The sequence below is a fragment of the Psammomys obesus genome, unplaced genomic scaffold (assembly GCF_907164565.1).
Source record: "Psammomys obesus unplaced genomic scaffold, mPsaObe1.curated_primary_1811, whole genome shotgun sequence".
Lineage (NCBI taxonomy): Eukaryota > Metazoa > Chordata > Mammalia > Rodentia > Muridae > Psammomys > Psammomys obesus.
Window position 1 is genome coordinate 42,305,362 of NW_026593286.1, and position 24,827 is coordinate 42,330,188.

A 24,827-nucleotide genomic window follows, 5' to 3' on the forward strand; every position below is an offset into this window, starting at 1 on the left:
AGCAGAAAGAACAAAACATCTCAGAAATACGAATAATTCAGAAACCTTAAAGTCATCCAAAGCACTCTCAACTGGATTCGTGCTGATATCAAATTCAATCCCTCCGTGAACATGAAAATATTGATTTTCTTTGTAGTCAAAATTCTGGCATTTAAAATCTCGTCCATAAATAAACGGAGGCAGTTCTCTCTCTGTCTTGACCTTGTCATCTCCAGAAATAAAAACAAATTATAATTTAAAATGTGAACACATCGATGAGTGTATTTTAGGTATCTAATTATCCTTCATGTAAACAAAGTGAAAAATCCATATGAAATTAAAATTTGGCAATTAGTGACTATGAAAGTATTTATTTTCTCTTCCTCACTCTATACATGCACATACACAAATACACACACACACTTGTGGTACCAGAGACTGAACTCAGAGCCTAGCACACACAATAGCTTGTCACTGAGCTATATACCTAGCCATGTTTCACCATGTGGCCTAGGATAACTTTGAATTTAGGTTAGACTTGAATTTGTGATCTTTTTGCCTTTGTTGTGAGTAGATAGGACTTGAGGCATATGCCATCAGGTCCACACAAAGATAGATAGATAGATAGATAGATAGATAGATAGATAGATAGATAGATAGACAGATACACACCTATGCATTTCATTTTTTATAAGATTTATTTATTTATTATGTATACAAGTGCCCACATGTGAGCCTTCTGGGCAAAATAGGGCATCAGACCACATTATAAATGGTTCTGAGCCACACTGTGGGTGCTGGTAATTAAACTCAGGACCTTTGGAAGAGCAGCCAGTGTTCTTAACCTCTGAGTCATCTCTACAGCCCTATGTATTTCATTTTTTAAATAAAAAAATATTTTATGCAGTTTGAACATTTCTTGTGGTTTCACTATATAAACATTTCAAAAGCATTATCAAAATATTCTGATTGATGTTTATGGGTAAATATTAACATATAATTCCTCAATTATTGTAAATGAAATTCTGATTTTGATAACATACTTAAACAATGACAACAAAAACTCCGTTGAGCTACTTTAGGCAAAAGTGACACCCAATAAATAATTAAGTAGGTATACCATTTTTCTTAGTCAGTGATCTATTGTTGTACAGAAGCATCATGATCACAGCAACTCTTACAAAGAAAACATTTATTTGGGGCTTGCTTAGAGTTTCAGAGGTTTAGTCCACAGCATTGCAGAAGCACAGAGGCATGCAGCAGACATGCTGCTGGAGAAGTAGCTGAGAGTTCTCTATCCAGATCCATAAGCAGCAGAAAGAGACACTGGGGCCTGGCTTGAACTTTTGAAACCCCAAAGCCCATCTCAGTGACACACTTCCTCCAGCAAGGCCACACCTCCTAATCCCTCTCAAGTAGTACCACTCACTGATGACCAAGGATTCAAATACATGAGGCTATGGGGGCTATTCTTAATCAAGCCACCACACTAGTTGATTAAAAAAAAAAATCAGCTTTTATTACTGGAAAGTAATGAGAACATACATACTACTTTTTAAAAAAATGATTTTCTAAAACTTCCAGCAACAATAAGGCTTATGTTTGCTTATTTTCATACCGGAAAAAGGTGGAAGGAGACTATTTAAATATGGAACTTTCATCTTCTTTTTTAAACCGAGTAAAAATGGAATCAGAAAACATATTAACTTCAGATAGCCTATTCCTCTTCTGATTTCTTTTTTTTTCTCAAAGTGTTTTTGAATAACTTTTTTCTGAAGATACAGTCTTTGTTGTAGTCTCTGATAAGTGCAAATATCAAGATAATCCTGATTGCACTTTATAGCATTAGTAAGCCAATAAGATGTCTCAAAAATAAAGACGTTTTCATGCTGTTGAATTTGTGTGGTACTGAATGTCATCTTTAGCATAATATTCTCAGCATATTTCATAAATTCAGCCTTTTCTTCAGGGCTATTGGGATCATATGTTGGATCTTCATTCATGTCTTCATCATAGATTCCACTAAAGTCTGGATCATTTGTAATATCTACTAAACCTTCACAGAAAGAAAAATAAAGAAATGGAATCAATTATTCTGTAAATATTAATTAATGCTGGTTATTAATACAGCAGCATTTATTCTTTAACCTGCTGTTTTATAAATAAAAGACACAAGTTTCTGTGTCTTTTATTTATAAAACAGCAGGTTAAAGAAAATTTAAGCCTTAGAGCTCTACAGCTGGGCACATAATTAGCCAGCTAAGCTATCTTGCCTGCTTCCCATCTAAAATTCCAAATACTTGCACATGTTCCATTTGGGCTGCCCTGCTTCATCAGGCTAATCCTCAGAGAAAGCTGCTTTTGGCCATGTGCTCTTGGTTACACCGTGGTGACCTCCTTTCCTTCTTCTTGGGAGGCAAAGTTTACACAAGATCATTTTGGATACATATAATTTGTTCTGAGGGCAGTAAGGATCATCAGGGGGCAATCAACTAACATTTGAATATAGAGTAGCTCCAGCTCAACCCAGAAAGAAGAAAGAAAGAAAGAAAGAAAGAAAGAAAGAAAGAAAGAAAGAAAGAAAGAAAGAAAGAAAGAAAGAAAAAGAAGGAAAGAGAGAGAAAGAGAAAGAGAAAGAAAGAAGAGAGAAATAGGTAGTAAGAGAAAAGAGATAAGGAAATGTACTATTGCATTTTCTGGGCAAGACGTAGCTGTTGCAATCATGATCTCCAGTTGTGGATGCCTCCACTGGGTTTACACAAAAGTGTGCCCCTCAGTAGTCAAGCGAAGATGAGGGCCTTGGGATCACCTTCTTCTAACTGCCAAACTCGTAGCTAATAACAGATTCACGAAAAAGGAGAGTTGTGACCTTCAGTTGTATACCCACTGCTGATTACACCAGGCTCCAATTTTTACACAAATGACCTGGTTAAACAAAGTGGGTCACAAAGTAAAACCAAAACTCATAAATCTGAGAAAGGGGATGGCAGAGAAGGGGATATTGATAGGATGAGAGGGAGTTAAGGGTTAGGGAAATGAATGCAAGGGCATCATACACAAGAATAAAATTGTCAAGGAACAGGCTGTCTCCAACACCAGGCCTATCCCTAGGCACATATCCTATGTACCTTCCCAGCCTAGTGAGTCTCCCAGACCCTTTTTGTCTACATCATTCCAAACCTTAGGCTTATCCCTACTTGCACATCCCAGGTGTTGGCCCAACCTGACAGTTCCATGAACCCTCACCTTCTCTCATTGCCCACAATTTTCAGGCATACTCCAACTGAAATGCCTGTGTGCTGTAATGACTTGATGAATGCCCAGTATCTCAGACCATCCATGCCATCTTACATTTCCAAGCACATCTCAGGTAGTATACCTTGCACACTAGCCTGAGCAGATGTGGTCATTGTCTCATATGTACACTTGCTTGGTTATCACTGAATGAGAACCACCACCCCCCCTTCGCCAATCTGAAATCAGCACTACCTGAAGAGTTTGACCTACTATTTCCTCATGTCATCTGATCTGATGACTTGGGCAACAACAGAAACAAAACAAAACTTCAACTCAACAGAGGCAGCCTAGAATCTCACATCAGACATACAACCCAAAAAAGAAGTCTATATGCCCAGGTCACATCACAAAAACACAAACAGTACAAAGGATCAATACAGTATGTCTCCTCCAAGATCCACTAGCCCTATAGAAATGTCCTCCAATGAAAATTATCCAAATGAACTCTCAGGACATAGAATTAAAAAAAATCTTAAACATGATCAGAGAATTCAAGTTTAAAGCAGACACAAATAGCTCAGTAAACTTAAAGAGAATAGAAATAAACTCCTGAATCATGTCCAAGAAAGCATAAATACATTGCTAAATGAGATGACAAAGAAAATTCAGATTCTATAAACTGAATTCAGTAAAGAAGATGATGGAAATACTGAAAAAAATTCAAGCTAAAATTAAGATACAATGGAAAAACTCAAGAACCCAATTAAACTTAGGGGAAAGCTTTGCCATTAGAACAGATAAAGTAGAAGATAAAGTATTAGGACTAAAGATAGAGCAGAGGAATCATAACCCAACTCAACCCTTACTCTAGCCACATGAAAGTCACATGAAAGAAATCTACAGGAAATTGGGATACTAAAAAGACTAAATTTATGAATTGTAAGCAAAGATGAAGGAACAGAATCTTCAACAATGTCACAGAAAAACACTTCCCCAAATTAAGGAGACATATCCATATAAAAACATAAGACCAGGAAAGAAATGCTTCATATCATATCATAGTTAAAGCACTAAATATACAGAATAGAGAGAGCATATTAAACAGAAAAATCACAAGTCATATATAAAGGAAAGCATATCAGAAGAACAGCTAACTTCCCAATGGAAACTCTAAAGGCCAGAAAAGCTTAGACTCATGTACACTAAGTTCTAGCAGACCAAGGTGAAAACCCAGACACTTTACCTGCCAAAACTATCAGCTATCATTGAAGGAGAAAGAAAAAACTTTCTAATGATAAACAAGCTAAAAGAATTCGTATCTACCAAACCAGCTCTACAGCAAATAGTGGAAGCAATGCTACATACTAGAGAGAGGAATAAGTAAAGCTGAAAGAATGTATAAAGAAAACAAATGAGGCTATAATTACTGAAACATAAACTACGATTAAGAACACAAACAACAAAACAAATAAAATTCACAATAAAATGATTGCAGTCAACACAAAAATTTCAAAAACATCTTTAAAAGCCAATGTCCTCAACTCCACAATGACACAGCTTAGATGAAAAGATGAGACATGAAATCCACTTTCCTTTCACTGTTGCAACCGCAGCATGCTCAGGCTTTAGGAGAGGCTTGCCTCTGATATCCTCTGCTATGGTAAAATGAAGTTCTGGTTGGACTTCAATGAGATATAAATGAGAAATGCCAATGCCAACTCTCCAGTGCCAACTCTCGACAGCAGACCCAGAAGCTGATCAAAGATAGGCTAATCATCCAGAAGCTGTGACTATGCATTTCTGGGCTTTATGTCAGAAAAACAGCTTGGGACAATGGAAGGGTGGGCATTGGGGCATAGGGAAGAGAAGGGGTACTGCCAATGCTCCAGTGCTAGAGAACATGCCCTGAATGAGAAGGATGTGAATCCTGTGCTGGCTTCTCTCAGGAGATACTATGAATCTTTATGTGTATCACAACATATACCTGAAGGTCAAAGGAAATGTAAAAAACAAAACAAAACAAAAACAGATCCCATGGAGCAAATCCACAAGCTGACGGCACACAAGGCCTGCAAGAAGCTCCTGGCTGGCCAGGCTGAGGCTCGTAGGCCTAAGACCAAGGAAGCACAAAAGCTTCAGGAGGAGCACATCCAGCCCAAGGAGGAGGAAATCATCAAGACTGCCCAAGGAAGAAGACACCAAGAAATAAAGCTTCCCTTGTGTCTGTTTTATTTTAATGACTGATCATGAGGCCTGGCTCTGTGGTAGCATATGGATGAATCATTAAAATAAAACACGCCTTAAAAGAAAGAAAAGAAAGAAAACCCATTTTCCTGTTGTCTACAAGAAACTGACCTTAGATTTAAACATAGTCACCACATTAAAGTAGAGAGATTGAGAAAAAATAATTCAAGCAAATGAGACCAGGGAGCAAGCAGGTGTTGCTTCCTGGTATCCTAGTATCTGATAAAGTAGATTTAAAACTAAAATGAATCAGAAGACATGTCATTCTAATCAAGGAATAATTAATAAAGATCACATTATAATCCTAAACATACATGCAACAAACTCTAGTGCACCCAATTTCACTCACACACACAAACACACACAAAGGTGTACTACAGGAATTAAAGACAAAGATTAGCTCCAACTCAAAATTAGGAGGTGATTTCAATATCCCACTTCCTCCAATAAACAGACAAAACATCTGGACAGAAACTAAACAGAAAAACATCAGAACTAAATGACATCATACTTCAAGTGGACCTAAAAAGATATATATAATATTTTAACAAAACACCAAAGAATATACATTCTACTTAGCAGCTCATGGAAACTTCTTTAAAATAGGTCACCTACTTGCACAACAACTAAATCTTACCAAATTTAGAAAAACTGAAATGACTCTGTTTTATCTTATCACAATTCAATAATAGTTGAAATCAATAGCAAATGAATCTCTAGCAGTTTCACAAATGCATGGATATTAAAGAACATATTGCTAAATGGTGAATGTATCAAAGAAGGAATAAAGAAATAGGACTGAAGAGCTGGCTCAGTCGTTAAGAGCAACAGTTGTTCTTACCCAGGACCTGGGTTCAGTTCCCAGCACCCTTGTGGCAGCTCACAACCATATGTAACTCCATTCCTAGGGGATCTCTCATTCTGCTCATACCTCTGTGGACAGCAGGCACAAATGTGGTCACATGAATACATGCAGGCAAAGCACTTATATATAAAATAATAAATAAATCTAGTCTTTCCAAGAAATTAGTAAAAAAAATTTTTTTTTAATTCCTGGAACTAAGAGAAATAAAAACCCAATAATCTTATAGCTCTAAACTCCTACATTAAGAAACCTGGGGCAGGGGGAACCACAAATAAATGGCTTAATGATGCAACTCATGAATTTGGGAAAAACAAGAACAAATTAAGCCCAAACACAACAGATGGCAAGAAATAATTTTAAAAATCAGTGCAGAAGTTAATGAGTAAATGCAAAAGAAACAATGTAAAGTAAAAACAAATCTAAGAGGTAGTTCTTTGAAACGATAATCACGATCAACAGACCATTAGCACAATTAACCAAATGAAAGAAAGAGGAGACCCAGGTTAACAGAATCAGAGATGAACAAGGAAATCCTACAACATATAACAAAGAAATCCAGAACATTGTAATGTTCTGGATTGTAATACCTTAAAAACCTCGACTCCATTTGAAGTTTAAAAAAAATAATCTAGAAGAAATTAATAAATTCTAGATTCACCCAAATCACTAAGGTTAAACCAAGAAAGAGCAACAACTTAAAGAACTATTTATTGCAAACAGACTGAAATAGTAAAAAAGACCAGGCAGGAGCAATTGAATTCACAGCATTATTCTTTCAGACTTTTAAAGACCTACAACCAATACTTCTTAAATGATTCAAAAAATAGAAACAGAAGACACTCCCCCCACACTCCTTCGATGAAGCCAGTATTACCAAACCAGGTAAAGAACAACAAAAAAGAAAAATTCAGGCCAATATCCCCAATGAACATAAATTCAAAACTTTTCAATAAAATATTCAGGTGTATATTGAAATTCATATACCAAAAAGATCATCCACCACTAAATCATGATGATTCTGTCCTAGAAACACATGGATGGTTCAACACATGTAAGTAAATAAATATAATAAACGATGTGAATGGAGTTACAGAAAAAAAATACAAAAAAGGCCTTTGAAAATTAACATCCTAACAAAAAGCATTTTATAGATTCAGTACAATCCCAGTCAAACTCCCGATGACATTCTTCACAAAAATAGGAAAAAATCCTAAACTGCAAGAGATCCTGGGGAGCTAAAGCAGTCTTGAACAAAAATAGAATGTTGAAAGTATATCATTCCAGATTTTAAGCTGTGGCTATAGCAATAAAATTAGCACGGTCAGATGGGAATGGTGGTGTACATCTTCAATCCCGGCACTCAGAGAGGCAGAGGGAAGCAGATCACTGTGAGATCAAGGTCAGCCTGGTCTACAAAGTGAGTCCAGGACAGGCAAGGCTACACAAAGAAACACTATCTTGAAAAATAAAACCAATAAAAAATGTAAAAGTAAATCTACCATATGACCCATCTATGCCACTCCTTGGTATATGCCCAAAGGACTCAATATCCTACCCTAGAGATACTCAACCATGTTTATTTACAATAGCTAGGATGTGGTAACAACCTAAATGTCTATTAGTTGATGAATGGATAGTAAAAGAAAAAAAATGTGGTACATATGTTACAGTAGCATTCTGTTTAGCTAAGCTGTCAAGAAAAAAAAAATGAATTTTGCAGATAAATAAATGGAACTGGCAACTGTTATGTGTGGGTAACTCGGACACAGAAAAGAAGGCTGTGTGTTCTCTCATGTGCAGATCCTGGCTTGGAATCTTTTGATCTGAGTATACAACTTGAAGTATTAGTAGAAGCCAGGAAAGTACAAAAGCGCTATGGAAGGGAAGGGGAGAAAAGGAGTTCCAGGAGACTAGTAGGGGACATGTATAATGGGGAATGTGTGTGTGGGGGGGGGATTCTTAACTGAGGAAGGGATGAAGAGAGAGATAACCCTAAGAATATCTTAAAAAGCCACAGGGTAACATTATAAGCTTACCTAAAGTATATAATGTATGTAGATATATGTGTGCATATATATATATATATACATATATGGTTATATGTATGTATATCATATATGATAATTTGCATGTATATAATATATGATAATACTTCCTCTAAGAACCATGTGTGATCACAGAAGGACTTATGTACATATGCAGCATGAACAGGGCCTACACAGGTTCAAACCAGATGGGGTTCCAGATGGGGTCCCAGAGAGGGGGAAGTGGACATGAGCTCTGTCTTATAACCAAAAAGCTATCTGTAACTGATACCTCCTAGCCTGGTATGTTGGAGCATGCCTTTAATCCCAGTGCTTGGGGAGACAGAGGGGAGACAGTGCTTGTGAGTTTGAGGCCAGCCTGGTCTACAAAGCAAATCCAAGACATCCAAGGCTACACAGAGAAACCCTGTCTTGAAATACCAAAAAAACAAAACAAAACAAAACAAAACAAAAACAAAAACAAAAAAACAACCAAACAAAAACCTGGTACCTGCTTGCATAGGAGAAAGTGGCTGGCAGGACTACCTTGACAGGCCGTGGAGGAAGAGGATATGTTCAGTCCTGATGCAACATATTGAGCTAGGGTGGATGGGAAAGGGAGCTCCCCTTTTCTGAAGAAAAGGGCAGGGGGAGGGAGGGGAAAAGAGGGTGGGACTGGAGGAGGAAGGGGCTACAAGGATGTAAAGTGAATAAAATAAGTGAGAAAAAATAGTTGAGAGATGCTAAACTCTCTTACCTGCTGAATTAAACTCAGAAAATATATCTTTCATTGTTTGAGGCTTCCCATCTGGATCAATGTCCAGGATTGTGCGCCACAGTTCAGAGAAACGAGTTCTTTTCTCTTTGGGCATGTAGATTCCATGCCACAATGCTTTTAGCATATAGTCAATATGGATCAAAATTTGTCCAATTCTGGTATCATAATAAGCTGGAGGTAATTGACAAGAAGAACTCTGATCATAATTAGCTTCTAAACTGATTGAAGGGATTTGATTTAAGCAATAAATTCCAACAGCTAACTCCCGTAAGATCTGATGAACTTCCCTGTAGTCTAATTGGGCAGTAGGGTCCACAGGAGTCAACAGGATAGCAGTGGAGAAGCCTACATTATTTATTTGATTCATGAGTCCACACGGGATATCTACTTGAGAACGAACATCATCCTTGGCAGACAACCAGCTGACTAGAGCTGTTGCTAATAATTCTTGCACTTCACTGCGATCGTATTTTTCAAAGAAAGCAGAGGCATTTCTTTGCACTGCTAAATTTTCCAGGAAGGTTTCTTCATCTTGAACTTGTTCAAATCTAGGTAACCCTTTTTTTGTTAGCTTTAACATTTCTAATTAAATCTAGTTTGTCCTTTTTGAAGTTTCTGCAACAAAGGAAAAGACAATGTTTGTCATGGAAATGAAACTGGATTTTTCTAGAATATGAACTTTTCATCATTCTAAAGTTAATCATTTCAAGGTCAATCGGTACTTTTTTCAATCTCCAATTAATTGCATCACAAGAAACAAGCTCGGATTTTCAGTCAAAATTTACTGAGAAATCCTCAGGGCTATACAACATTTTGCCAACAAGTGACCACATAGATCATGGTCTCATAAGATTATATATAACATCTTAGTTTGTGTGAGAACATTCTACAATGTTTATACAGTGATGAAATAGTTTGACACACTTCCCATATATTGCTGAGATAAACAGAAGAACCTGTTGAGGAAAGGATTTATTTCATTTCCAGGGCTCAAGCCATCATCAGTGGGAAGCCAAGGCAGGAACTTGAATGCAGGAACTAAGCAGAGATCACAGAGGAACACTGCTTACTGGCTTGCTATTTCAAGCTTTCTCATTTTGCTTTTTTTATACACCCACGACCGTGTACCCAGGAATGGTGACACCCCAGGAGGCGGGCCCTTTCCATCCAGTCTCAGATATGCTTAAGATCTTTTTCTTAAATGACCTTAACTTGTGTCACTTGGCAAAAAAGCTAACCAGAACGAGATGTGGCCGTATTTTAGAAAAACGTTAAGTTTGTATTTGAAAGCTACTACTGTGTACTATATTCTTCATTGTAAAGATTTTTCTCCCTCCCTCTTTCCCGCCCCCTTACCCACTTCTTTCCCACACTTCCTTCCCACCTAGAAGCTCCTGAGGCCTGCCTGCTCTCCCCCTCTTCCCTGCTAATCTGAGTTCTTCCTCCCACTTCCCCATTAGGGTTCAAGCAATTGAACGCTGCTTTCACAATAATAACTATTACTCTTTTTCTGAGCATCTATGATTTGCACATATAAAACATAGTACTTTACTTATTTAATGTCATCATTATACAATGATTTAAAATAATTTTAGTCTGCACCAAAATAATTTAGACCTTCTTAAAGTACCTGTTTCTGGATCACACAGGGCTAGGGCAGAAAAACTGTATTTTGTAGTTAATGCTGACACTGCATACAGAATCCAGTTTACGAGGGTATTTTTCTGCTACTTCATAGATGCCGACCTGTAAATTTAGGAGATTACAGAGCATGATTAGAGTTCAGTTTTCAGAACCAGAACCCTGATCCAAGACTTGTGACCATAATCAGTTAGCAGCAACCGCCAAAGATATGGAAAGGGACAAAGAAATGGAAAAGGCCTATTTAGAAATGCTGTTCCTGTCTAGAAGAGGGCTAAGGTATTCCTAGGAGCAGACAGCCGTTGCTTGGAATGGCTTTTCGGTGGTCCTGAATCGCCCCACCAAAACCCCAGAGCTCGAAATGTTCAGAGAAGCTGGGGGAGTGTCTTTCCTGTGCTATGGGCCAAGGCTGATGAGAACTCCTGGGAAGCCCCAGAGCCTGGCAAAGCTGTCCCTAGCGCCTCCCTCAGGGAGGCTGCCCCTTAGGCTGAGCATGTGCACGGGCTGCGGCTGGGGAGACCTTTGAACTTACTGCCCCAGGCCACAGGCTTGCTGTTGATCCCATGAGGACAGGTCCACTAACCTTTTCTCTGTAGATCTCAGCCCAGCCCCATGCTCTGTCTTGGCTACCTTGAACTTGCTTATAAAGAAAACAACAGAAACTCTGGGTGGCACCGGCCAGTGCCAGGCTCTGAAGCTCTGTCTGGAACACTATTGTGCAACAAACGTTTACTGAACATCAATTATGAGCCAAGTATCATGCCAGAGGATGGAGACCACCGCTCCAGGGAAAACGGCAAAACCCCAAGTGCTTGGCAATGTGGTGTAAGGTGTTGACAGCACCAAAAAGAACGTTCATCCAGATGCCTGTGGAATGACTTTTAAAATTAGTCTGGAAAATAAAAGTTATACACCCAAATAATGGCTGCAATTGCTCTTCTGGGAAAGAGTGGTGTTGCAAGTTTGAGAAAACAAACCACTGCACTGAAATCGAGGGACGAGGGCACAAAATGAACAGGTAAAATTGGGTGAGGGGCAGTTCGCGATCTTGAATTTATCAGAGATATAACCGGGCTAAGGTGTTAACAATGGCTGTCAGGTGTAGGCTAGTGTGGTAACAGTGGTGATGAGAGCGGAATGCTGGGATATTTGAGGTGGGCTATTGGTAGCACATTATAGGGTTTCGATGTGCTGAAAAAAAAATTAGGGTGACCCCTGGGTTTCTATCAGTGGCAAGAGGGTGTCAAAATGATTCAATTCAGCTGGGAACATAATTCCCCTTAAAGTACCAGAAAAACAAAGAAATGTCAGGCATATCTTTTAGGTATCAGACGGAATTAAAAACAGCAGCTGGGGTGAGACATATAAATTCATGTAGCTTAAAGTAACTGAAGCCAGAGGAGGGGTTGAAATCACCAAGGGAGACCATACTGTTAACATTCAGGACAGAAGCCTATGAAATTTAACATTTAAAGGTCAGTTGGAGAGGGGAATCAGGGCTATGTAATATTACTCAGCAATTAAAAACAAGGAAATCATGAAATCTGCAGGCAAATGGTGGGAACTAGAAAAGATCATCCTGAGTGAGCTATCCCAGAGGCAGAAAGACACACATGGTACATACTCATTTATAAGTAGATTTTATACATATAATATAGGATAAATATACTAAAATCTGTACACCTAAATAAGCTAAGCGAGAAAGAGGGCCCTGGGTAAGATGCTCAATCTTCATTCAGAAAGACAAATAGGATAGAAGGTGAAAACAAGGAACAAGACAGGAGCCTTCCACAGAGGGCTTTTGAAAGACTCTACCCAGCAGGGTATTAAAGCAGGTGCTGAGACTCATAGCCAAATTTTGGGCAGAGTACAGGGAATCTTATGAAAGAGGGAGATAAAAGACCTGGAAGGGTCTGGAGCTCCACAAGGAGAGCAACAGAACCCAAAGAACCTGGGCCTAGGGGTCTTTTCTGAGACTGATATTACTCCAACCAAGGATCAATCATGGAAATAACCTAGAACCCATGGACAGAGGTAGCCTGTGGCAGCTGTCTTCAAATGGGCTTCCTAGTAAGGGGAACAGGGACTGTCTCTGATATGAACTCAGTGGCTGGCTCTTTGATTACCTTCCCCTGAAGGGAAAACAGCCTTACCAGGCCACAGAGGAAGACTATGAAAGACAGTCCTGATGAGATCTGATAGGCTATGTTCAGATGGAAGGGGAAGAGGTCCTCCACTATCAGTGGACTGGGGAAGAGGAATGGGAGGGAGGGAACAAGGGTGGGGCTACAGCTGGGATAAAAAGTGAATAAATTGTAATAAATTAAAAAAAATATATTTAAAAAAGGAAGAGGGGTCCAGGGAGGAGAGGGAAGGAGGAAGGGGAGAGAAGAGGAAGGAAGGGGAGGAGAGAGACAGAGAGAAAGGGAGGGAGAGAAGGGGAGGGGAGAGAGAGGGAGAGGAAAGGGAGAGAGAGAAGGGAGAGAGAGGGAGGGGAGAGGGAGAAGGAAGAGAGGGAAAGGGAGAGAATGAATGCAGTTGTACATTTAGAGGTGGTTGGGGTCAGCAGAAGACAAAGAAGGAATAGCCCAGAAGAACAGAGGAGAGCTACAACTCTCAGAAGCCAATGAATCTGTTTCATAAGAGAAGGGCTTGGACAACTTTTGTTAGTTGCTGCTGCCTGGTCAGAGGAAGTTTAACTGTCCTTGAATTTTTCATTGAGCAATGAAGTTATTAATTGTAGGCACTATGCATGAAACTTCATTTACCAGGAACTCAGGCACAGGAAAGCCTGTCAGGCTAGTCTGTCAGCCTCCTAACAATTCTTTACTTCAAATGAGAGGATCACAAACCTGTCAGCCCACAGATTCCCAACAGTAATATTACAAGGTGATTAATAGCTCAAGAGTGTAGGAGTGATACTGAGCTGTGGTGACATCTTGATGGGGTAGGCAAGAGCTGGTCAGATTGCTATCAGTTTGATACACAATACAGTGACAGAAACAGCCATTTGATGGGTAAATAACCATTTCCGTTTTTAGTGTAAAGAAAGTAACAATATACTTCTAGTCATAAGCAAGCTGGAAATCATAATGCAAATACACATCAGGCTATGACTCCAAGGAAACCAATTCTATCGGCACCTTTGCTTTTGGACTCCCACTCACCAGAACTTCCACTTAGAACTCTGATAGAGTTCTGGTGCTGTGCAGCAAAAACAGGTCTTGGGTAATTAACTCATCTGTGAATGGTTAAGAATGGGACAAGGAAAATTGGGGGACCAGAGAACGTTTAAAGGAATTCTTTAAAAGTAGGAAAATGAGTAGTGACAAGTGTATTAAGTCTCAAAAATATAAAACCCAAATTGCTTGTTTCTCAAAATTTTAGTTCTGGAATCGTCAAAGCCCAAGCTGAGGTTCTTGAAGATAACAGCAAATTTAGTTATTTGTGGATACAGCTCCTATGAAGACTGTGAGCAAACAATCTGTCCACATTTCTACAGGACATTGGGTTTCCCCCACAGCCTGTATCTGAGTATTACCCGGAGCTCTGTAATCTAACTCAGTTCTGACATTGTCTACCAGGAGTCAGTGTCAGGTCCCAGTTTAAAGAGCTCAGTCCTACAAGATTGGCACTTCAAATGCCCAGTACAAGTCAGGGCCTCTGCTCCTCTCCAGGCTTTTAGAAGTGAGCTCTCTCTCATACAAGCCCCTCCCTCTGCAGTGTTAATAGTGTGCTTACAGAACTCAGGAATTTACACTCAGAATGATTTAACACAGGAATAACCAGATGGAACACATGTGAAAGCGATCTTCCATGCCCTCTTTGCAATTCCATCCAAAGGCCCTGTCGCGTATTCGCAAACTGGAACTCAAGTCCTTAAAGAGCCTGATACTGCTTCACCTCCAGCCCACTTCACCCCCTTTCTCAGTTGAAATTTCCAGAAATACCAATTATAACCCTGTACATATGTAGGCTTTCTTCTGAGAACTCCAATGCTGAGGGCATCTAGAAAACCCACCCAACTCAGCTCATATGCCTGATCAAAAGAAGCTTTCACAGGAAAGTAAAAATTCACACAATAAACTGAAAGCACAATAAGGCAGTAGTTGTTTATTTTTACATAACTGTCACAAAATGTTGTTACATGGTAGAATCATATTATGATGTAATCATGAGAGGTTTTTTAATGTAGAATTTGGAGTCTTCCACATTTAAAAAATTTCTTACAATTGATTCACTTGTATCCCGAGTCTTTCACATTTATCAGATGCTTTCTCATTAGTTTTTTCCAGTTTTGCAATTCTAGATCCAAACTGTATGGCCCGTTTTGGCAGACAGGCAGAGGCTGGGAGACCAACTTCCATAGCTGCAAGGCGTAAAATGAGCTTCTCACCAATTCCACGAGGCAAAGTCAGGTCTACCTTTTCCCAAACTGGCAAGGAATTTAGGAAAGACACAACATTCTCATCCAGGAAAGGAAATCTAAAATTCATTAAAAAAATTGTCAGTGATTACTATTAAAAAAATAAAGTCTGTTAATGATATTTACATATTTTAATGGCTAAAATTAAGCCACACAGAAAAGATATTTTAAAATGTGGCAATTTTATATACATTAAATAATCTAACTCTAAATAAATTAGTTGTCTATGATATTAAGATATAATTTCAAGTTGTTTCATAGTATCTTTGAAGATGGCCCTGGTATATTCATGAGATCCTTAATAACCTAACTTATGTCTGATTTGAGCATGTCTACAGAAACTGAATGTTGAGTAATATTCTACCCTTTTGCTTCTTTTTCCTTTTCTTCAACCCTTGATGCTTTTTTTTTTCATATTCATATTATTTATCATAAAACAAAGTCTTGAAAAACAGAACAGCAATGACAATACAATCTGGACTAGCACTGGCAACCTATGAAGAACTGGGTGAACACAATCCTAACAATGGGTCGAGAGCATGAAATAAAGGTGCAGACAATTCTCAGACAGATAGAGGGAGGTAAGTGTACTATGATGTCCCTGTTCTCATGAGGCTTATATGATCTTCTGCTGAATCCCTTCAAGGAAATGCCACTTACCAGCTATTCAAACAATTTCACTCATTTTTACTTTTAAGACAGGGTTTTGCTATATAACCCAGGCCTTGACCTCATGATTTTCCACTCTGCCTGCTGAATGTAAACCATCATACCTAGCTCCATAGTCCTACTCTTCATACCATTACATCTCTTTTCATCCTTAATGTTTAAAATGCTGAATTTAAGTATGTCTTTACTATCACCAGAAGAAATGTTGTAGGTAAAAATAAACCCATGATTTAAAAAGCATACACGAAAGTGCCTTGGTCTCTGTGAAGATTCTGGCCATCTACAACAAAAACATGTTTAAAAACAAAAACAAACAAACATGCAAAAGACTGGAATCCAGGACTGAGACCTCCACAGACTACTACAGGAGACATGCCTGCATAGACAGAACAAAATCCTACAACATGGGAGGAGAAACTCATGGTGGGTTTGTGGTGTAAAACCAAACTCTTAAACTGCCTGTACTTGGAAATATATCATCCTGCTTTCACTTCTATAGTCTTGTTTACATTATGGTCCTAAAAAGATTTAACATTCTATCACCTTAGAACATGACTGCAAAGTTGCTTATTAGGAAGCAATTGCTCAAGCTGGACATGGTGGTATGCGCTTTTAATCCCAGTACTCAGGGAGGCAGAGGCAGGTGGATCACTGTGAGTTGGAGGGTAGCCTGGTCTACAAAGTGAGTCCAGGACAGCTAAGGCTATACAGAGAAACCCTGTCTCAACCAACCAACCAACCAACCAACCAACCAACCAACCAACCAACCAACCAACCAACGAATCAACAAAGCAAAAGCAACTCCTCCCTGGCTCCTTCAGCTTTGCTCTGGCCTGTGTTTATAACATAAAGCTGGGATAGAGTGTCAGTGCTCCTGTTTAGCAAGGGACCAGTATCCAAGGAAAAGTAGCGTAAAGTCTCCTTTTGTAGTTTTACTAAAAAAGCATTCAGTAATGAGTTACCTTGCTTCTTTTCCATGATCACCAATAACTCTGTCATCACGACCAAGGTTTCTAGAAGAAATGCGACCCAGTTCCATTTGTATTTCCTCATTCAATCCTTCTAGACCATGGGACTGAAAGCGGACACGATGACGGGAGTAACCTGCCAGCTGCTCATCTGCACCAATTCCTGTGAGAATCACCTATATAGAAGATCAAAGGAAGTCAGAGACTGGATAAAGAGGACAGAGAATATATGGTCTATTTTCTCATAAAGCCTAAAAAGTTATAGCCCTAACATTTTTAGAAGGAAAATCAGAAGAAAATAGCCAAAAAAAAAAAAAAAACAACAAAAAACAAAACAAAAAAACCCAAAAAACCAACCAAACAAACAAACAACAACAACAAAACAATATACACTGCATTAGAAAGTGTAACTAAAATACAGTATTAGCTTGCAACCTTAAATGTTGAAAGCATCAGTTAAAATTAGGTCTCCGCAATCCTGAGCAAGTTACAGAGTATACCTTTGCACTGCTCTTGTAAGATCTCACAGCATCCTGGGTCACCAACCAACCAATTCCTCTGGAAGCAAACCAGACAGCACAACCAATGCTGTCATCCAGAACTGTGTCCAACGGCTGAACTAAGTGACATATTCGAGTTCTTCTTAGTTTCTGTAGTTCTTCCAGAGAAACATTAATTTCAACAAAATTCCAAATTCGAGAAGGGCTAACAGACTGGAGTTCCTTTAGTCCTGCTTTTCCTGTGACTCGGTCTGGCACTTCAGCATCATCAGGATCCTGAACCACAGCACTACTCTGAGAGGGCTTTTCAGAAGGGATGTCATGGGGGTTTTGCTGTTTTCTTCCGATGTTAGGAATAGGTGTCTTTCGTTTAGTCACAAAAGCCACATTCAGAAGATCAATTGGCTCATCTGAAGGAATATGACGATCAGCAAGGGCTGCAATCACCATGGAATCAACACCCCCAGAAAACAGGATTGCAATGTTTGCTTTCTTACTACAAGTTTTCAAAACTTCCTTCGATGCTAGGTTTTCTTCCCTAGCTAAACATAAGACACGTCTCTTGACTGCAACACTCAGGACATCAATGAACTGCTGAACTACTTTTTGTGTGTGTTGTTCTGTGAGAAATACCTCAAGTGTCTCTTTTGTTCCTGGAATGCTGGAACGGTTTCTACAGTGAGTTTCCAGTGGAACCTGAGGCAGCTTCTTATTTAAGGGAACAATGGGTTTCGAAAGGTACAGTTTGGCTTCATTTGCTACCACTGATACAAACGGTGGCAATTTTGCTAGAGTCTGAGTCAGATCATTAGCACATTCTTCAACAACATTTTCCTTAGAAATGTGTTTCCAAGGATATAATTTTAAAATCACACATCTAGAAACAGCAGCAGAATTGAGATCAATTTGGAAAATCCCAGATGCTGGAACTTCTTGCCACTGATCTGCAACTTCAGATATCTGGGCACCAACTGAAGAAAGGCAGAAGCTCTTGCCCAGATTACTAAAATGCCAAAGCAAGCTACGCCGTCCAAAAAAGTCCCTACCAAACCATAAGTAATGGCTAGAGGCTTGATAATATATAAAAGACCAAGGACCTTGGATTTTAGAGAACAGTGACAAAATGTCAGACTCATTCTTACAGGCAGAAAGGCTACTGAACATAATCTGAGTGTCATTGTCTTCTGCTTCAACTTTAACTCCATTAAAAACTTCTCCATTCCATAAGAACACGTTACCACGTTCATCTTCCATAGGCTGGGTAGTCAAAGCACCTCTCAAATGAAGAACATGACCAGAAAATAAGCACTGATAGTTAACATTAGATTTTATCAACTGTTTGCTACTACTGGGGCCCCGTTGTCTCAGATTGTATAGTAAATCCTCTTTTAAGTCTTTACTGTAGTGCTCAACAGAGAAGCTTACGGTACAGCATATGCCACACATGGTTATGTGAGGTCAGGGTGACTGTGTCTTGGCTTTGGGCGTCTCTGGGTTTTCTAATGCTTGGTATTCTTTTCTTAGCTCATCTAATGTATCTGTTAGGAGGGAGTGAGAAAAAAAATATTGAAAAGTTCAGTGATGTTTACCCATTAATTCATGAACAAAACAGGCTACTTCTCAACATTAAACTGTATGAGTACAATTGTCAGTAACAATTCAGTGTTTTAGTGACAAAAAATACTGATATTTTGGTAATAGTTTCTTTTTACTGAGTACAGTTGGCTAAGCACTGTACATATACAATTTTAAAATTCCTCTCAACCTTCCTAATGCTGCAACCCTTTAATATAGCTTTTCATGTTGTAGTGACTCCAACCATAAATTATTTCATTGCTACTTCATAGCTCTGATTTTGCTGTTTTGAATTGTAGTATAAATATCTGATATACAAAATAAATGTTATGCAAATATCTGAAATATGACACCCCCAAGGGGGTCTTGACTCACAGGTTGAAAACTGCTGCCTTAGTGGCTCAAAGTGTCCCGCTCACACATAGGCAAAGTAATGATTTTTTTTCATACTTTTGTCAAGCTCTTATAAATGCATGCGTAGTAACTACAGCAAATCCATCTTAAAGTTATAAGTAATTTTTTATTTCTTGAAATTTCATACATGTTTATAATATATTTTGGTCATAGCCACTTCTGACTCCACCCTGCCTATCTCCTACAGGGGCTTGGGCAATCTACCAAGGGGCATATCCCTGGGAGCTGACGCTCCCTCTCCTGGCAGCCATCAACTGCCAACAGTTCCTTATTAGTTCAGCTCTCAACCTTCATCAGATAAGTCTCTGTTGGCAGTGAATGGCAGTTAACATAGAGAACCACAACTGGTACCAGTGCAGAGAGTAAGTGGCTGTGGAGCATTCAGTTCCAAACTGTACAGCTACATCCAGTAAGAGGTGTCTCTAATGACCACGGCTCTGGGATCAGAGTACAAGAGGGGACAGAAACACCATCATGAGAACAAGAGCCTGGGGAGACTGCTGCAAGACAGTATCTTCCAAACACAAGGGGGTTATGAGTATGAATTCACAGCAGCTGTGGCTGCTTGCCAAGATCAAGCCAGTCAAAATCCAGCCCCATCCAGCTGAAGATTTTCTTTTTAATCTGTAGACAACTGTGAAAGGCTCACACTCACACTCACACTCATTCAGACAGGGTTTAACTGAGGTACCATTAAAAACCCCACAAAAAGCCTACAAAAGGTTCTACAGCAAAAAGATGACTACTTACTTTTGCTTTCAGATAACATTTTTGTTCGATCTGCAAGAAAGAATATGTTGCTGTTCTGTTGCTGCTTGTATACTTTCTGCAAAAGAAATTTACAATATCAGCATGTGATTGCATAGTGATACTAAAGAGAATCCTATTATCACTTACTGTTGAACTTCAGAAATATTCAGAACAATAATTTACCGAATATAAACATATACAAAGCCAGAAATGGCCATTTGCACACATGTGCCATCATATCACTTTACTTTCAGCAACAAGGGCTATCCCAGCCCACAGGCTTATCATTTACTTTATAAATAAGTAACACACGGAGATCTTTTCTGAGCAGTGAAGGTCCTTTTTTTTTTTTTTTTTTTTTTTTAAGTTAAATCATTTTATTTGAGGGAAAAACCTGGACCCTGCCATATTCTCGAACGAGGCGGCGGTTACGAAGACCTCCAAATCCAGTGGAACCCAAGCAGAGCGACAACACGCGTGGACTACTCCCCGGAGGACCGTGAAGGTCCTTTTTAAATTACCACATGGGCACAACACTGTAGTTCTTTGCTGTCTTCAAACTTCATTACTATTTTCAAAATCACTTTTTCATTTAAGACGTATTTTTTCAGTGTATCTACGCATGAAACGGCGGCCGGTTCATAAGCACATTCATAAAAAAGGCATTAAACGGGTTAAATATTTGGAATATTAAGGCTTTCTGTGGAAAATGAGGTAACTCATTCTTTTTTGTTAAAATATAATAGGAAAGGATTTTTTTTTCAACCTTGAGATCTATTAACATATACAAAAAACAAAACAAATCATTTTAGTTTTAAAATTAGGATGTTAGAATCTTGTAATTTCAGCATAAATGATCTAACTTGTAATTTTAATATACTGTATGCTATTTGGATTCCTACGGTAACTTACCCGAGTCTTCTTCAGGTTAGAAAGTTCATCCACAACAACTTTTTGTTCTTTGATCTATTAAAAAAATAAAAGAAAAAACCCTTAAGTGGAAATTTTCAAAGTATGTTTAGTGAGTCACTGCTTTAAAACTAGACGGGATTGGGAAAGCCACAGACTAGCTGCCTACGTGGACACTGCACAGCTGCAAGAGCACTCAGTGCGGCTTAGCAGAAAACAGCTGGACTTGCCAGGGGCCAGTCAGCACATGGCACACACCTTTGACCAAAGTGAGACCCTGTCTACCCAAACTAATACCAGTCCTTTAACTCTGTGAAGTCTTGCTGGAGTCTAAAGGAAGAGAAATAAGCAACGGGATTCATGATGTACTAGATGTCAGCCAGACACTCAGATAAAACAAGTGATACTGAATGCCCTAACTGGGGTGATAAAACGTCATTTTCCACCCTTGGATCATTGCCATTGTGTATCACGGACTGTGCACTGCTGCTATCGCTAGGCTTGTTCCAGACCGTCAGATGAATGTCTAACTAGGCAGTAACACACTGCTACACACAATATTAAGAGGCTTGTTGCAGCAGAGGCCAGAGTATTCTGAGAACTCAGCCCTACCCCTGGGTATGTACCCTATGCCTCCACACTGGCAGAGGTGAGAGCTGCACTAACTATAAGCTACATGAGTACATCCTCCTTGAAAGTCAAGCCTGCTTGTGCAGTGCTCTTATGCTTCTTACGGGATCGACAGGCATATATATCGACAGATATATATATATAAGTTAGCACTACATTTTTAGAATGTTTTTAGAATCATTCGAAGTTGAGGATATATTTTAAGGTAACAGACAGCTGAAGTCATGGTGGGTCATGCCTGGGTCACGGTGGCTGGAAGAACGGGGCAGACTTTTAAACTTCCGTGACTGACATCAAGGACGGCAAACAGGTGGGTGCGTGGCTAACTGGATGAGGCATAACCACAGAACCACAAATCTGTTTGAAGGGGTGTGAGTAGCGGTGCAAGGGCTTAAGGGGAAAACCCCACCGAAACCTCTGCCCCAGCGTCACCCTGCTGTCTTCAGAGGACGGGCGTCTGTGTCTCCCTCCTCGCAAATCTGCAGGGAGGACGGGCGACCGGCTGCCGAGCGCCGAGACCGGCCGGGGAGGCCGCCGCCCACCGCCCCCAGCCCCCGGCCCCCCGCCGCACCTTACTGCTAAGGGCCTCGGCTTGTGCAGGCGACGTGTGGGCGGGCGCCGGCCCCGGGCGGTCGCCGGACTGCGCCCCGCAGCCCGGCATCTCCACGCCGCGCCGCACGCCGGAGGGCCGCGTCCAGAAGGAAGCCGCAGCAGGAAGTTCCGGACCAGGGCGGGGTCTCCGCGCTGAACCCCGCCCCTTCCAGCACCCCGACCAATGAAGTCCGCACACTTACGTCTGCGCAGTGGCGGGCACGCGGAGGGCGGGGTGAAAAGGCGGACCATAGAGTAGTTGTGCGCATGTGCAAACTCGTTTTCGGCTAAAGGCGCAAAAAATTGCTTGGAAGGCTATTTCGGAGTCGACGAGCGTTCTGTGTCGCCCCCTATCGGACCTGAGATAATAATACTAGTAATAGTAATAGTAACAATAATAATGAAGATAATGATAAATAACAACTCACCCTCACATCCAAATAAACTATAGAAGTAAAAATAGGCAAGATAGGAACCGGAGGCGCGGATTTCAGATACACAACTATCACAGGGCTGTACAGAGTTCGCAAGGTTTTTGGCAACTTGTTGTTAGGGTTCCCAGGTGAAATATGGCTTAATATGAATCTATAATCCATGAATTTCACATGAATTTTGTATTATCTGTTCCATGCAATATCTCAGTCAAGTCTGGAAATAGACAAGAAAAAGTAATGAGTACTTTTCAGCTGTTGTAGCTGTGACAGCCGGCTGACTAGGTTCTACGGTGCAGCACAGGAAGGAGCTGGCTGCAGAGTAAGAGGGCAGCAGAGCCTAACTTGTGGGTTTTCTTTTTGTTAAGACCCGGATGATTTGATAACTAGAAACCTTCACAGGTTACAATCTCTTATACTGTAAGTCACTGATCAGCAGTGTGCCTAGCACTGTGTTTTTGGCATTTCTTTATTGATGGAATTCTTGGGCACCCTTTGGTTTGGTTTTGACATCTCTCATTCTTTGGTGAATTGACTAAAAGTTCTGACGTGTTGGAAATGCTCAGTGAAGGGGTAATGGAGACAACCCATGTAGCTAACGGCTCGTACTTCATGTGGTAAGCCCATGTACGCATGCCTCTGATGATGCTCCGAACAAATCTCGAATGATTATAAAACTAAGTGTACTTTTTTTCTTCTGTCTCATTGATTTTAACTTTTATTTTGTTTCTGATTTGCACATCCCTGCTACGCTATTTCACATCGGAAGCAATGGTGATAAGGAATTTAGTGTAGTTTAATGGTCCAACATTTAGGGGTATCTGCAGCTTAGATATCTTTTAGAAGAGATATGGTAGATAATTCAGTTGTCAAACTGTGACCATTAGAGGAAATGAGTTCCTCAGCCTCTGGACTGATAAGCTTCCTGTGTTTCTGTGTTTACCTTCAACCCGAGACTGAAGTTGTGAACTGATGTTCTAAGATCTCTGTGTGTCTCTGTGTCTATATGTTAGAATATTCATTACCTCTCACTATGTGATGTCAAATAATTTCCTACTTTGGAGCATATTAATAGTTATTAGTCATTATTTCTTATCAATTGAATTCATCCGCAGATAGTTTTTGCACGTGTATACTGGCCAGGGCTGCCCTCCACCTCCCATCACCCTGTCTACCCACTGTGCTTGCCGTAGATCTGGCTCATGTTCCAGGGGTTATTTTGAAGATCAAACCTAATACCTATACAGTATTCATTGTTAGTCTCAGGCACATAATAAGGTCTATAGAAGTATGTTAAACAGCAAATCAGAAATTATTCCAGAGGGTTTGATGAAATAGAAAGATCTTGGGCTATGGATTGCTTTGATTTATTTCATATTGAAGATACTTTTTCTTTTCCAGTAATTTTCAGCATGGCTAGAGTGTCCATAGCCAATGGTCTAGCAATATATGGAGCCACTTTGGGTTACCACAATGATGGGTGGCTTTTAATGAATTCTGAAAAGATTTAGTAAGATAAAGTAGAAGCCACTTGTAAGGTGACAGACTGAACCACAGCGATTTTTTAGAAGCAGAACTAGCTGACCACAGGCAATCTCAGTAAGGAGATAAAGTTGGACAGTGTATAGAGTAGGAGCAGGGGCAGGCATAGGAGTAAGAAGGTGAAGTCAGGTGATATACGGGCATAGGCATAAGAATTCTCTTGGAAGGTAATAGAGTCCAAGATACTGAGCTGTTGTTTACCAGAGGTGCTCTAGTGCGTCCTTATCAGAGACTTTAGGGAGGGGGCAGGGACTTTGCCCGAGGAACAGAGCATTTGAATTTTCCACTAAAAGGAGGAAATGTGCAAGTACTAGGTTAGAGATAACTAAATCTTTTCTACTTGAGGTAATATTAGTTCTGAAGCCTCCTTTCAGTAATGGGGTGTGAAGATCAAGCACTCCACTTCTGCTGCCAACATCTCTTGAGGCTCTCATGCTGAAGAAGTGAGTATGACGTGGGTGAATGCCAGATATGAGGCGTAAAGATGTCCTCACTCTCAGGGTCCTGACAGTGAACACCTCCTCAAATTTTCACTCTGCATGCCTCATGCCTTGCCCTTTTCTCCACTCTGCATTCCTTCTGTTGCACAATCTAGTGGTCAGAGTCACCTGTGAATAATGCCAGTGTAAGTTATATAAGCTGCCCATGCCTGAT

At 39.9% G+C, this 24,827-nt stretch overlaps 3 protein-coding genes across 3 annotated transcripts in view; all 3 read right to left on the reverse strand.

The window, feature by feature from the left end:
• The window catches only part of Ankar (ankyrin and armadillo repeat containing), a 48,956-nt gene extending 37,746 nt beyond the window's left edge, over nucleotides 1–11,210 (reverse strand). Inside the window, exons 1-4 of the mRNA XM_055616395.1 lie at nucleotides 10,758–11,210; nucleotides 9,107–9,742; nucleotides 1,598–2,035; nucleotides 46–209 (exon numbers count right to left, since the gene is read on the reverse strand). Of these exons, the coding sequence (XP_055472370.1) occupies nucleotides 46–209; nucleotides 1,598–2,035; nucleotides 9,107–9,707 (1,203 nt within the window). The 5' untranslated portion in view covers nucleotides 9,708–9,742; nucleotides 10,758–11,210. The remainder of the gene's footprint in view (nucleotides 1–45; nucleotides 210–1,597; nucleotides 2,036–9,106; nucleotides 9,743–10,757) is intronic.
• Nucleotides 11,211–14,866: 3,656 nt separating this feature from the next.
• Asnsd1 (asparagine synthetase domain containing 1) lies at nucleotides 14,867–18,857 on the reverse strand. The gene is made up of 3 exons (XM_055616609.1): nucleotides 17,332–18,857; nucleotides 16,826–17,007; nucleotides 14,867–15,253 (listed from the first exon to the last, which is right to left on the reverse strand). Exons 1-3 carry the CDS (start codon nucleotides 18,775–18,777, stop codon nucleotides 14,995–14,997), a joined length of 1,887 nt encoding a protein of 628 aa, XP_055472584.1. The 5' UTR covers nucleotides 18,778–18,857; the 3' UTR covers nucleotides 14,867–14,994.
• On the reverse strand, nucleotides 18,790–22,395 carry Asdurf (ASNSD1 upstream open reading frame). Its single transcript, XM_055616611.1, has 4 exons — nucleotides 22,181–22,395; nucleotides 20,983–21,036; nucleotides 20,071–20,146; nucleotides 18,790–18,869 (listed from the first exon to the last, which is right to left on the reverse strand). Exons 1-4 carry the CDS (start codon nucleotides 22,268–22,270, stop codon nucleotides 18,790–18,792), a joined length of 300 nt encoding a protein of 99 aa, XP_055472586.1. The 5' UTR covers nucleotides 22,271–22,395.
• Nucleotides 22,396–24,827: the final 2,432 nt, after the last annotated feature.

Bases quoted from the DNA above. Each gene is read 5' to 3' on its own strand.
- Asnsd1 (XM_055616609.1), bottom strand. From the start codon at position 18,777: ATGTGTGGCATATGCTGTACCGTAAGCTTCTCTGTTGAGCACTACAGT. The intron at 17,008-17,331 runs GTATACTCTGTA...TCTTCTATATAG, and splicing joins CTTACAAGAGCAGTGCAAAG to GTGATTCTCACAGGAATTGG. The intron at 15,254-16,825 runs GTAACTCATTAC...AATGAATTTTAG, and splicing joins GATCATGGAAAAGAAGCAAG to ATTTCCTTTCCTGGATGAGA.
- Asdurf (XM_055616611.1), bottom strand. From the start codon at position 22,270: ATGCCGGGCTGCGGGGCGCAGTCCGGCGACCGCCCGGGGCCGGCGCCC. The intron at 21,037-22,180 runs GTGCGGCGGGGG...TTTTTTTAATAG, and splicing joins CCGAGGCCCTTAGCAGTAAG to ATCAAAGAACAAAAAGTTGT. The intron at 18,870-20,070 runs GTAAGTAGTCAT...CCCTCCTAACAG, and splicing joins AATGTTATCTGAAAGCAAAA to ATACATTAGATGAGCTAAGA.